The sequence below is a fragment of the Pongo pygmaeus genome, chromosome 16 (genome assembly GCF_028885625.2).
Source record: "Pongo pygmaeus isolate AG05252 chromosome 16, NHGRI_mPonPyg2-v2.0_pri, whole genome shotgun sequence".
NCBI classification, from domain to species: domain Eukaryota; kingdom Metazoa; phylum Chordata; class Mammalia; order Primates; family Hominidae; genus Pongo; species Pongo pygmaeus.
In genome coordinates this window covers 76,342,444-76,356,468 of record NC_072389.2, presented here as the reverse complement: position 1 = coordinate 76,356,468, position 14,025 = coordinate 76,342,444, and the positions used below count along the sequence as shown (strand labels likewise).

The following is a 14,025-nucleotide window of genomic DNA, read 5'->3' as shown; positions in this document are numbered from 1 at the left end:
GTCTTGGCCCACCTAACATTCAACTTTAATAGTTCTGCTTTTTTGGCCGGGTGTGGTGGCTCACGCCTGTAATTCCAGCACTTTAGGAGGCTGAGGCGGGCGGATCATCTGAGATCAGGAGTTTGAGACCAGCCTGGCCAACATGGTGAAACCCCGTCTCTACTGAAAATACAAAAATGAGCCAGGCATGGTGGCAGGTGCCTGTAATCCCAGCTACTCAGGAGGCTAAGGCAGGACAATCGCTTGAACCTGGGAGGCGGAGGTTGCAGTGAGCTGAGATTGCGCCATTGCACTCCAGCCTGGGCAACAAGAGCGAAACTCCATCTCAAAAAAAAAAAAAAAGTTCTGCTTTTTAAATTCATTGACCTGTGATTGATAATATGGAACAAGAATGGCAAATATATAGCATATATATTGTCTCCACTTCTGCCCATGTTGTTTGCACACACCACTAATGAATTTGGCTTTCTTTTCCATTTATTTTGTTTGTTTATTGTTGTTGTTGTTTTTGAGATGGAGCCTCACTCTGTCACCCAGGCTGGAGTGCAGTGGCGTGATCTCGGCTCACTGCAACCTCCGCCTCCCAGGTTCAAGTGATTCTCCTGCCTCAGCCTCCTGAGTAGCTGGGACTACAGGTGTGCACCACCATGCCCAGCTAATTTTTGCATTTTTAGTGGAGACGGGGTTTCACCATGTTCGCCAGGCTGGTCTCGAACTCCTGACCTCAGGTGATCAATCCACCTCGGCCTCCCGAAATGCTAGGATTACAGGAATGAGCCACTGCACCCGGCTGACTTTCTTTTCCATTAATTTAGCCTTCAAATTCTTCTTATGGCAGTCGTCCAAAAAAACACTACCAAAGTCGATAGATGAGCTATAACATAATATTTACCATTTCTGACTTAAAAGTTTCTATTAATTTTCTAAAAAGAAGTGGCATCCCAGTGATCTATTACTCCATAACACATGAAAATTCAGTGGCTTAAGACTACAATTTTACTTGTTCACGATTCTAAAGGTCAGCAATTTGGGCTGAGCTCAGCTGGGCAATTCTGCTGACTTTGTCTGGCTACAATCATTTGGTGGTTTGATGAGGACTGGACGCTCTAACATGGCCTCATTCACATGACCCTTCGTTAGAGCTGGCTGTTGACTGGGCCAGGTATCTGCAGCAGGCTCGCTTAGACTTCTTCACATGATATTTATGTTTCAGTGTATAAGTGCATTTCAAGGCCCTGCTTATAATGTGCTTGCTGGCCGGGTGCGGTGGCTCATGCCTGTAACCCCAGCACTTTGGGAGGCCGAGGTGGGCAGATCACCTAAGGTCGGGAGTTCAAGACCAGCCTGACCAGCATGGAGAAACCCCATCTCTACTAAAAATACAAAATTAGCTGGGCATGGTGGCACATGCCTATAATCCCAGCTACTAGGGAGGCTGAGGCAGGAGAATTGCTTGAACCTGGGAGGCAGAGGTTGCAGTGAGCCGAGATCGCGCCATTGCAATCCAGCCTGGGCAACAAGAGCGAAACTCCGTCTCAAAAAAAAAAAAAAAAAATGTATTTGCTAAGGTCCAATTGGCCAAAGCAAGTTATGTGCTGGAGCCCAGAGTCAGTGTGAAAGGGACTCCATAAGCACATGGATTGAGAGAGGCATGATTTGCTGGGAGACATTATGGTCAGGTATACCCCAGACAGGACGGTATTTTGTTTATCAGAAACTTACTGAGTGCCTACTATACTGTGCTTGGCACTGAGTATAAAAAGACAAAGCAATTGGGAAGAACTTTGAAGAATGGAAAAGCTCTAACTTGTTGGAAAGGGGGAAGAAGAACACACCAAACGCACTAGTGTAATCAGTGTGGGTGAAATAATCCTCGTGTTTATGTATGTGTGTGTGCCAGAAAAAAGGGGAGTGCTAAATTATTTAGATAATTTCTTCTATTCGCCATTTTATGCAGATTTGTTCAGTCTAGGTTGAATGAGGAACTCTATTGTTTCCATTGGGATAAGTGTTCCTTAAAGCTTTTCTTCAGAAAAGTTCTTCAGACTCTTTTAAGTTCTTCAGACTCTTAAAATATTGAAAACAATTGCATAAGTGTATCCTTCATGACCACAAAGAGCTACTTGAGATTATTTTTTTCCCCTAGAAACTTGGCCAACTCTGAGACTGAGGCCCAGGCTTGCTAACTCTGATATTTCCTCCCTCTCTGCATTCCTGCCACCCACAGCTGCTCCAGTCCAGAATGAAAGTTCAGAGGCCAAATACTTACAATCCAAACAGCCTCTCCAGCAGTGATGGCAAAGAGACAGCTTCACTTGGGAAAACAAACAATCATGCCTTCCATTTATATAGCTCTTTAGCTATTTTTTTTTCAAGATATATTCACATCCTTTCTCTCATCAGATTATCCCCAAAACTGGGGTGGGCAGGGCATGTTTTAACTGATGGGGAAACTGAGGCCCAGACAGGCAAGTTGACTTCTTCAATGGGTGACAAGGCTGAAGATAGAGCTCTGGCTTCCTGATTCCACGCCTTGGTTTGCCCTGTAGACCACACTGCCACGAACACAGATGCATGCTAGCTCCAGTTCTAAGAAGCCTGCTTTCAAAACCCTTCTGGAGGCCAGGAGCGGTGGCTCACACCTGTAATCCCAGTACATTGGGAGGCTGAGGCAGGTGAATCATATGAGATCAGGAGCTTGAGACCAGCCTGGCCAACATGGCGAAACCCCATATCTAATAAAAATACAAAAATTAGCCGGGCATGGTGGCAGGCGCCCGTAATCCCACCTACTCGGGAGGCTGAGGCAGGGAGAACTGCTTGAACCTGGGAGGCAGAGGTTGCAGTGAGCCGAGATCGCGCCACTGCACTCCAGCCTTGTGACAGAGCAAGACTCTGTCTCAAAACAAGCAAACAAACAAACCCTTCTGGAGTTTTCTGCTCCCCACCTTAGAGTTCCTCTAATAACTACCCCACACTTCTTTTACTTTCCACTCACATCAAAAGAATGAGGAGAACACATCAAACCCTTCCCTCAGTGCTAGCTTCTAAACATTTTCCATCCAGAAAATAATGGATTGTGTTTGAAGTCCCAACTTCCAGCCCATAGTGGTCCAGCTATGTTCTCCCGCTGGAAAACAGAGGCTCAAAGCCACTTTCTCTGTGAGTTCTCACCTTACCTACTCAAAATAAAACAGGATAAAAGTTAAAATTAACATCCAGAGAAGGCTTGGGGAGGATAAGCCACCAACCAAGGGTAAAACACAGTTTGAGAAAATGCAGTGTCCAAGTGAGAGGAGACACCTCACCTCCATGCTGCTAGACGGTTTTGAGTGAGACGCACACCTCCTTTTACAGTACTGGTCATCTTCTGCTCAAGCTCACGTTCCCTAAGAGGGATGATTTTCTGTATCCCCGCCCTGGAGCACAGGAACCTACTGGAAAGCTGAGATCTGCAAATTCATTGATTCTCATAAACTAGGTCAGGAAGAGCGAGAAATGGCAGTAATAGCACCTCCTCCCGATGTTCCTTGCTCATGGCAGACATGGGAATCTTTCTGGTTGAGAATGGAAGTGGCCTTAGAGTGCTTTTCCGTATGACCGTTGAGGCAGCTGCCACCACTTGATTAGGCTGGCATGCTGGATGAAATCTATCTGCCAACTCTCTAGTTCCTGGTGGCCAAAGGCCTTGCAGAAAGTGAGTAGAAGTTGGGGAATTCTCCAGGTATACATGAGGTGGACATTCCTAGCTCCCGGAGGCCCCCATGTTCTAGGCTTTAAAAGCAAGGGAGCATGTTCACCTATAAACAAGAGCTTGCTGCTATAGGAGAGGCTTTGGAAACTGAAGGGCTTTGACAATAGTGAAAGCCAGAGGTTGACTTGCTAACTCTCCAAGGCATTCAGATGTGATCAGTTACTGGGCAGCCCATCTACAAAATTCAGAAAGTGTAAAAGACTGTCAAAAGTCATGAACCACGTTACTAGAAAATTATCAAATGAGTGAGGAAAAGAGCAAAGTAGTGAGAACAGGACGGGATGGTAGCACCTGGTTAAATGATAAAGAAACAGGAGCAGAGTAGGGAGGCAACTTCCTCAAAGACACACTGCACGTCGTTGGCAGAACTGGAACCCAGTTTCCTCACTCCCAAGCCAACTCTCTTTCAACTTCAATGCGCACTTTCCTCTTTCCACTACAGCCCCACTTGTATTCCTCTACAAATCCTTACCTGCTCCAGCAACCCTTCACCCAGCCGCCATTCTCCTTGGGGGAGGATTATTAGCTTACAGATTTAACCACAAGCTGACTCAGTTTAAATTGTGTTTCTAAGGTGGGGGTGGGGATCTCGACCTGTTCCTTTCTTTTTTTTTTTTTTTTTTTTTGAGACAGAATCTCACTCTGTCACCTGGACTGGAGTGCAGTGGCACAATCTCGGTTCACTGCAACCTCCGCCTCCTGGGTTCAAGAGATTCTCGTACCTCAGCCTCCTGAGTAGCTGAGATTATAGGTGCCTGCTGCCATGCCCAGCTAATTTTTATATTTTTAATAGAGAGAGAGTTTTACCATGTTGCCCAGGCTAGTCTCGCACTCCTGACCTCAAGTGATCTGCCCACCTTGGCCTCCCAAAGTGCTGGGATTACAGGTGTGAGCCACCTCATGCAGCTTTGATCTGCTTTCTACCAGATATGACAATTTGTGCTTCTGTTCTGAGGCCTTTGAATTGCACTCCAAATATCCTCAGGGCAGAGGTGTTAAGTGAGAAGCAGGCATTATTTGATAATGGGCCAGGACATTCCTATAGAATTCCAAAAACCATTTATACCCCAATTCACCCATGGCCAGCAGCAGAAGAAGGTATGCAAAGAGAAGAGAAAGAAGGATGCAATGTCCATGCATGCTAAAGGTAGGTAAGTATGACAGGTCTGATATACATACATGCATTCCAAAGTATCCCACACTTGAGGCTCCAGAAGATGGGTAACTCCCATAGATAGCTTTTAATGAAGAGCCCTTGCTTTTACAAGAAGTTATAATTGTGGCTTCCATTTTCACAGCTGGTATCTGCAACAGTCACATGAGGATGGAGAGTCTCTTCCTTGTACAGAGCAAACAGCACGGCCCCTGGAGCTCATTGGCATGGGTTGTCCAACTCCCCACTGAAGGGTGGTAACATTTTAGTGTTAATTCAGTATTTTAGGCCAATATCTGGGTTTATTTTTCCCAACATATAAATATGAAGGAGCTTTAGCAATTTAACTTCTGGGAATTTATCCAATGAAAGGGTTAAGAATTTATGCAAGCTCTTCTGGTTCTAGGAGCTTTCGGAGCCATGGCTTATGGTGCAGACATGGCCAAGTCCAAGAACCACAACACACATGACCAGTTCCAAAAACAGCACAGAAATGGTATCAAGAAATCTCAATCACAAAGATCCGTGTCTCTAAAGGGGGTGGATCCCAAGTTCCTTAGGAACATGCCCTTTGCCAAGAAGCACAGCAAGAAGGGCCTAAAGAAGATGCAGGCCAACAGTGCCAAGGCCATGAGTGCATGTGCCAAGGCTATCAAGGCCCTCGTAAAGCCCGAGGAGGTTAAGCCCAAGATCCCAAAGGGTTTCAGCTGCAAGCTCAATCAGCTTGCCTACATTGGCCACCCCAAGCTTGGGAAGCATGCTCATGCCCACATTGCCAAGGCGCTCAGGCTGTGTCGGCCAAAGGCCAAGGCCAAGGATCAAACCAAGGCCCAGCCTGCAGCTCCAGCTTCAGTTCCAGCTCAGGCTCCCAAAGGTGCCCAGTTCCCCTACAAAGGCTTCAGAGTAGAGATCTCTGTCTGCCAACGTGAGGACAGAAGGACTGGTGCGACCCCCCGGGGCTGCCATCTGCATGGGGCTGGTGTCCTCCTGTGCTATTTGTACAAATAAACCTGAGGCATGAAAAAAAAATAATTTATGCAAAGATTTAGCTGCATGGATGTTCATTACAATTATAATCGAGAAAAAGTTGCAACAACTTAAGTGTCCAACAACAGGGAACTGGCTAAATCAACTTAGTACTTCAGGTGGTAGGAAAATATGCAGCCACTAAACGATGCTGGCAAATGTATCTACAGCCACAGGAAATGTTAGGTAAAAGAGGAGAAATACAGCACAAAGCCATACTACAGGACAGACCTGTTTTTCTTTGAAAAAAGTACATTAGTGTGTGTATCATATATTTTATATATACCCAAATATATTACATATATATATATATTTACCTAGGAGGGTATACTAGTAATCTAAAGTGGCATTAATAGTGATGTTTAAGAGAGATTATGAATACTTTAACATTTCTTCTTTTTACTTGTATTAGTATTTTCTGATTTTTCTGTAATGAGCAGTAATATATATATATATATATATATTTTTTTTTTTTTGAGATGAAGTCTTGCTCTGTAGCCCAGGCTGGAGTGCAGTGGTTCAATCTCAGCTCACTGCAACCTTTGCCTCTCAGGTCCAAGAGATTCTTTCCTCCAGAGTAGCTGAGATTACAGGTGTGCACCACCACACCAAGCTAATTTTTTGTATTATTAATAGAGATGGGCTTTCACCACGTCGGCCAGGCTGGTCTTGAATTCCTGACCTCAAGTGATCCACCTACCTCGGCCTCCCAAAGTGCTGGGATTACAGGCATGAGCCACCGTGCCTGCGGAGCAGTGGTACTTTTTAATAAGAAAAAGTGATAAAAGAAATTTTATCTTGAAAAAGACAGATCCTTGACTATGATCATTGAAGTTCAATCAGGCTCAGGAATTCTATAAGGAAACAATAATCCCTATAGAACGGGGTGGGTGGGAGGAGAGCAGGAGGCCACCTCCTGCTAAGAGACCTGGAGAAGGAATCATTTCCCTTCTACTTTGGCCTGTGTGCTCCACGTAAATATCCTCTCCACCCAGGTCTTGCTCGGTCCTGGAGTTACTCATCACTAGCTTATTACTGGCCTTATTTTGACTCACTGTTCAAACGTCATTGAAAAGGAATTTCTGTTTAACCACAGCATCCACATGAAGAATTCTGCTAAAACTCCATTTTAACTGAATTTCGGCACACAGATGACTTAAATTAGCTACACTGGCCTGGGAAGAAGCCCCCAAATCCCCAACACCCGGAGGAATTGCTGCTAGTAGGCTTGATCAGCTGGTGGATAAACCCCATCTCCCATCCCCACCCTCCCCCAGCCCCTCCACCCACAAAGCCCGGGCAGCAAGTTGTGAGATGTTTCCCTCTCTTCTTGAATTTCCATCGTGAACTGGTTACTGTGGTTCACGCCTGACATGCCTCTGTCTCTGCTCAAGAGGTTAAAAGTAGAGAAACTTGTAGCTTCAGAGGTCACAGAGAGATTTAGAATGAGAGAGAGCTGTGGGTGAACTGTGAGATCTCGCATAACTGCTCACCCTGGATGTTTGGGGATAGCCTCCATTCCCTCATCCTCTCCTTTGAATGCTGATTTTCTTGTTTATCCTTCTTCTCAGTCACCCTTGAGGGAGGCTCTCCCACCCTCTCTCAATTGTTAAAGAACTTCTGCGTGGGCTTCAACATTCTCTCGGCTGCCCCTTGGGAGGGCTTTGATGTGCTCTTATTTTTTCCTTGTATGTTTAAGGTCCCCTGGGGCCCTCTTGACCCTTGCGGGCTGGTTACATTTGACCCAAGCCTGGACTCCATCGCCTGTGACCAGAGGCAGAGTAGGGGTGGTGGGAATTAGGGGGGAGGGTTTTCCTACATTCTTAAAGATAATATAATAACATTGTGGCTAAGATGGAAATATGTTAGAGGAAGCAAGATTGTGAGACCGATGTAGGAAAGAAGCTCCCACCAACCGATGGTGAGGACTCTGCGGCCCCAAACCCTGCCAAGACTGAGCCATGCCTAATTGTGGCCTAGATTGTGGATGTGTGCCTACCCACCAAGAGGAAAGCCAGAAACATGCCTGCATGGATAGAAGGAGATTCCCTCTTAGTTGAGCGGTGAAAGGGTGTGGGAGCGCAGGGAACCCTTCTTCCCAAAGGGGAGAAGCCCCTGTGAACCTACCTCAGGGGTCTGCTTGATGAGGCCCACCCTATCCTACTCTTTGTCCTTCATTTGACAGCATTTGTCAAGCATCCACCATATGTCAGGTCCAAGGTTCCATGCTAACTGGGGAAAGTGAGGCAATCAAGCAGCTTATCTAAGGTTTATCCTCCAGCCTAATTAGTAGAAGAGCTGGAAGACAATAGTGTGAGGGCTGTCACTCCAGAGCCCTCACACTTCACCTCTATGCCAGATGTTTGAATGAAGGGAAGATCTCCTAGGTGTTTCCCAGGCTTTGTCGAGGCTGCCTGCAACGTCTGCCTGTGGGATCTGACTTCCCAGCAGCTGGGATCAGCCAGCCTACAAGAGCAAGCAGAGCACCCCGAGAGTCTCTAGTGGGGTTGCCTGACCAGTTGGCTCCTGGTCTGAGCAGACTCCTGCTGGTGGTGCGCAGGCTGGGTATTCGTGTGGACAAGGGAATGTTCACCTCCAGTTCTCAGGACAAACAGTGCCACACCAGCTGGCTGGGATATTTGGAACTGGTGTTTCCACTCAACAGCACAACCTAGATTTAGGTTCCTAAAATGTCCTAAGCAGCGGCCTTCTTGGATCTTTAATCCTTCCTCCTGTGTCCTTCCTGCCACCTGTAGTCTAAATTTAGTGACAAGCACAGCAGAGCACCTTCTGCCTGGGCCACTTTGGCAGGTCATGGATCCACTAATGAGTGTGTACATGTTCCATCTCTTCAGGGTTACCCATACGGGTGAAGAGCTTCTAGGGGAGCCCCACGATGATCTTCCTGGTAGGGTCTCCTGCCCTGTGAGTTTTCTTTTTTCTTTTTCTTTTTTTTTGTGTTTTGAGACAGAGTCTCGCTCTGATGCCCAGGCTGGAGTGCAGTGGCATGATCTCAGATCACTACAACCTCTGCCTCATGGGTTCAAGGGATTCTCCTGTCTCAGCCTCCCAAGTAGCTGGGATTACAGGCATGCACCACCATGCCCAGATAATTTTTGCATTTTTAGTGGAGGCGGGGTTTTGCCATGTTAGCCAGGCTGTTCGCAAACTCCTGACCTCAGGTGATCCGCCTGCCTCAGCCTCCCAAAGTGCTGGGATTACAGGCATGAGCCACTGCGCCCGGCCTAATTTTGTGTCTCATATTCTTGACTTACCATTTTTCGAAATAAGTGGTCTTCAAGTCTCTATTTCAAACTGTTGAACACCATTTGTTAACACAATATTTCATCATTTCAACACGCCATGACTTCTTCACCATTCCTCTGTTCTGAGAGTGTAGGTTGCTTTCAGTTTTTGCAGTTATACAACTCAATGATAAGCATCCTCATGCCTAAATCTGTTAATGACATTTAGAATTACTTTCTTCAGATTGATTTCTGGAAGTAAGATTATAAGATAAAAGGCTATGAACATTTGTAAGCATTGTGATCTTTCATGCCATAATATTTTTTGAAAGAGCTGGGTCATCTTACATGATTTCCTCCCAGCAGTGCACGGAGTGAATAGGCAGCGTTTCCTGTGTGAGTGAAATCAAGTTCAAAAATAGAAAGAAAGAAAGAAAGAGAGAAAGAGAGAAAGAGAGAAAGAGAAAGAGAAAGAAAGAGAGAAAGAAAAAAGAAAAAGGAAGGAAGGAAGGAAGGAAGGGAGGGAGGAAGGGATGGATCAGGTTCACTGGCAAATTTTAGCCTAAAGGGACAGGTCAAAAAAGGGAGAAAGTGAAGCTTTACTTCTTGCAAAGAAACAACTTTTATGAAAGGGTTATGGAAATGACAGCCTACTGAGACTTATTTCACATCAAATGAGGAAGTCATCTCTTCCTCTGCTCACCTCCCTCGGCAAATCCTCTATCCACTTCTCCTAGAACACAGGGGTAGAGCAGTGGCACCAGTCAGCTCCTTGGGAACAGATGGCTCTGCTCATCATAGTCATCAACCAAAAGGCAGAAACATACTAGTAGGAAGAGACTTTAAAGGTTCTTTGGTCCGATCCCTCCCTTTATCAGATCAAAGTCTAGAAGAATGAGGTGACTTATTCAAGAAGTGATTCACTGCTAGTTTATGGCATTCCTGGGACTAGTACCCATATCTCCATTCACATTTGATGACAAATAAAAATAGTTGGACTTGATCTGAAGGCACAATCCTTTTATGCATGATTCCTTGAACACATGTATTCTTGTATTCATGTTTCCCTTAAGATTTGAGGGTGTGGCTGATGTCACACAGTTGTCTACAGGCTTAGAAGATTAAAAATCTGATTTAATAGGTTTCGGAGTGTCCTGGCTGATTGGTTGTCCTGGGTGAATGGTTTCTCATGTCTTTGCTAATTTTCTGGATGCTCTCAAAGGAAGTTAATTAACCTGGGGCCTCCATCCAGCTGTGCTCCAATTCAGCTAATCTTGAGGTATCATGACCTGTCAGGGAGAGAATTATAACACGTAGGTATGAAGCTTTCTCCTTTCATATACGTTGGGACACCTGAAATGGGTTGAACCTCAGACATATCCTTGCTGTTAAAAACTTAATCATTATTCAAAGCTGAGTTCAAATCCCACCTTTTGCAGGGAAAAAAAAATCTATTGAACCACCTATGCTAAAGTGTTCACTTTGTTTTCTAAGTTCTAGCCGTCTATGCCAGTGGTTTGAACAAACTCTATTTGAGCATGATGGTTTTTAACTTCAAAAAATGTTCACAGAAGCTGCATAATTATTCTTTTAGCATGTATGTATGTATGTATGTATGTATGTATTTTTCCTCACGTTTGTTCATGCAAATAGCACGGGAGGGCACCAGCCCCAAGCAGACAGCAGCCCAGAGGTCACACCAGTCCTTCTGTATTCATTCTGGCAGACACAGGCCTCTACTCGGGAGCCTTCATGGGTGCCTGAGCACCTTTGGGAGCCTGAGCTGTAGCCAGAACTGAGGCTGGAGCTGAAGCCATGGTCTGAGCCTTGTTTTGAGCCTTGGCCTTTGGTCAGCAGAGCCTGAGACTCCTGGCAATGTGGGCATGAGCACACTTTCCAAGCCTGGGGTGGGCACTGCAGGCAAGCTGATGGGGCTTGCAGCTGACACCCTTTACGATCTTGGGCTTAACCTCCTTGGGTTTTATGAGGGCCTCAATAGCCTTGGCTCTCGTACTCATGGCCTTGGCATTGCTGGCCTGCATCTTCTTCAGGCCCTTCTTGTTGTGCTTCGAAGCACATGTTCCTCAGGAACTTGAGGTCCGTCCACCCCCTTAAGAGATTCATATGTTTGTGATCAGGGTTTCTTGATGCCATTTTTTTTGCCATTTGGGGGACTGGTTGTGTGTGGTATGGGTGGTGGAATTGGCCATGTCTGCATTATAACCCACAGCTTTAAATCTCCTGGGACAGGAATAGTAGCATCTGTCTTAAACGTTCACGATTAACAAAGAATGGCATGAAATCCTAGGCTTTTAAGAGGCTATATATTTTGCCAATCACAACATATATTTGAAAAATAAGTACAATAGTCCCCCCATTATCTGTGGGAGACACATTCCAGGACCCTTTATGGATGCCTGAAACCTTGGATAATACCAAACCCAATTGTCATCATTTGAAACATGTTCTGTACATGTCTTCCACCCACAAAAATTGATGCCTTTTCCATCTTAACTAGGCACTTACCACACACTGTGGCAGTAACTTTTGCAGTCTGAGGTGTGACAGCCAAACTAGTACAAACTCCTTATCATAGCTTTTTTTTTTTTTTTTGGCGACAGAGTCTTGATCTGTCACCCAGGCTGGGGTAAGTGGCACAATCTGGGCTCACTGCAACCTCCACCTCCCAAGTTCAAGCAATTCTCCTGCCTCAGCCTCCTGAGCAGCTGGGATTACAGGCATGCACCACCACACTCAGCTAAATTTTTTTACATTTTTAGTAGAGATAGGGTTTTGCCATGTTGGCCAGGCTAGTCTCGAACTCCTGGCCTCAAGTTATCCGCCTGCTTTGGCCTCCCAAAATGCTGGGATTACAGATGTGCGCCACCATGCCTGGCCTTTATCATAGATCTAAACAACCTCATCATACAATATCTTTTCTTTCCTTATTAAGTGGAGAACTTTTATCTTTTTGCTCAAAGGAAGCACTTGATGGCTTCTCTTTGGCATATCCAAATTGCCAGCACCACTACTCTTTATGCTTTGGGGCCATTAAGTACAGTAATTCCTCACTTAACATCATCAATAGGTTCTCAGAAACTAGGACTTTAGGCCCGGTGCCACGGCTCACGTCTGTAATCTCAGCACTTTGGGAGGCCAAGGCGGGCAGATCACCTGATGTCGGGAGTTCGAGATCAGCCTGGCCAACATGGAGAAACCCCGTCTCTACTAAAAGTACAAAATTACAGGCACGGTGGCGCATGCCTGTAATCCCAGCTACTCGGGAGCCTGAGGCAGGAGAATCACTTGAACCCGGGAGGCGGAGGTTGTGGTGAGCCGAGATTGTGCCACTGCACTCCAGCCTGGGCAACAAGAACGAAACTCCATCTCAAAAAAAAAAAAAAAAAAAGAAAGAAACTAGGACTTTAAGTGAAACAACATATAAGGAAATCAATTTTACCATAGGTTAATGATACAAACAATAGTTAAGTTCCCTCAGCATATTTCTGGTGACAAAACTATCGCCAAACTTCTAAATATATGCCAAACTACTCATATTAAACCTTACAATAAATGTGAGCTATACATGTATTTAAGAAAGATTATTAAAAGCAAGTAAGATAATTATTTACCTTCTTATTGCAGTTCAGAGTCATGGGTAGCTGGAGCCTGTCCCAGCAGCTCAGGGTACAAGGTGGGAACCCACCCTGGAGAGGGTGCCATTATCTCACAGGGTGCAGCCACATCCACACTCACTCATCCTGAGATGAGGTAGACATGCAAATTCACCTCATGTGCATATCTTTGGGATGTGGGAGGAAACCCACACAGACATGAGGAGAACAAGCAAACTCCACACAGATGTCGGCCCCAGCCAAGAATCTATTTTTTTTTTTCTTATCAACATTATAACAGAGGCCGGGCGCAGTGGCTCATGCCTGTAATCCCAACACTTTGAGAGGCTGAAGCAGGTAGAGCACTTGAGGTCAGGAGTTTGAGATGGGGGTCTCTACTAAAATTACAAAAATTAGCCGGGTGTGGTGGCACGTGCCTGTAATTCCAGCTGCTCCGGCATGAGGTAGGAGAATTGCTTGAACCCGGGAGGCGGAGGTTGCAGTGAGCCGAGATCATGCCACTGAACTCCAGAACTCCAGCCTGGGTGACAGAGCGAGACTCCAACTCAAAGAAAAAACAAAAAACAAAAAAGAACAACGTTATTCAAGGCCTTGTTATCCTGTAAAATAAGAGTCACTTGAACATAAGCACCGTGATACGTGACAGTCGTCTTATAACAGAGATGGCTATCTAGTGACTAACGAGCAGGTAGCGTCTGCAGTGTGGATCCACTGAACACAGGGAGGGTCCACATCCCAGGCTGGATAAAGTGGGACAGTGCACATTTTAAAACTCATGAATTGGTTATTTCTGGAATTTTCCATTTCATATTTTCGAACCTTGGTTGACTGTGGGTAACAAACGTCGGAAAGTCAAACCATAGATAAGGGGGGAGGAGACTACCATTTGAGACATGTCTGAGTCATCTTACAGATATAAGGATTTGTGATGCTTAGCATAACCCATAGTTTACAAGAGGTCCAGGGTCCAAAGGTTGGGAACCACTGACCTATTGCATTTATTGACAATGAATCACAGGCCTGGCGATGTTGCTTGCAACTGTCACCTAAGTAAGTCTTCAGGTCGCACTGTCTCCCTCAATTACACTGAATCTTTCCTGAGGACAGGAACATCCACTTATATGCCTTTGTACACCCACAATGCTAATGGACCCATCAATTAAGGACCATTAATTGAGCATTACCCACAAGGAGGACACTGAATTAGATTCT

General features: G+C 45.5%; 1 protein-coding gene and 1 pseudogene across 1 annotated transcript; one reads left to right on the top strand and one right to left on the bottom strand.

Annotated features, from left to right (window-relative positions):
* Window positions 1-5,345: 5,345 nt before the first annotated feature.
* LOC129013863 (large ribosomal subunit protein eL29-like) lies at window positions 5,346-5,915 on the top strand. The gene has a single exon (XM_054450589.1). The coding sequence runs from the start codon at window positions 5,346-5,348 to the stop codon at window positions 5,913-5,915; it is 570 nt and encodes a 189-aa protein (XP_054306564.1).
* Window positions 5,916-10,914: 4,999 nt separating this feature from the next.
* On the bottom strand, window positions 10,915-11,388 carry LOC129013862 (large ribosomal subunit protein eL29-like; annotated as a pseudogene).
* Between the last annotated feature and the right edge of the window lie 2,637 nt (window positions 11,389-14,025).

Excerpts from the sequence above, each read along its gene's own strand:
- LOC129013863 (XM_054450589.1), top strand. The coding sequence starts at position 5,346 with ATGGCCAAGTCCAAGAACCACAACACACATGACCAGTTCCAAAAACAG.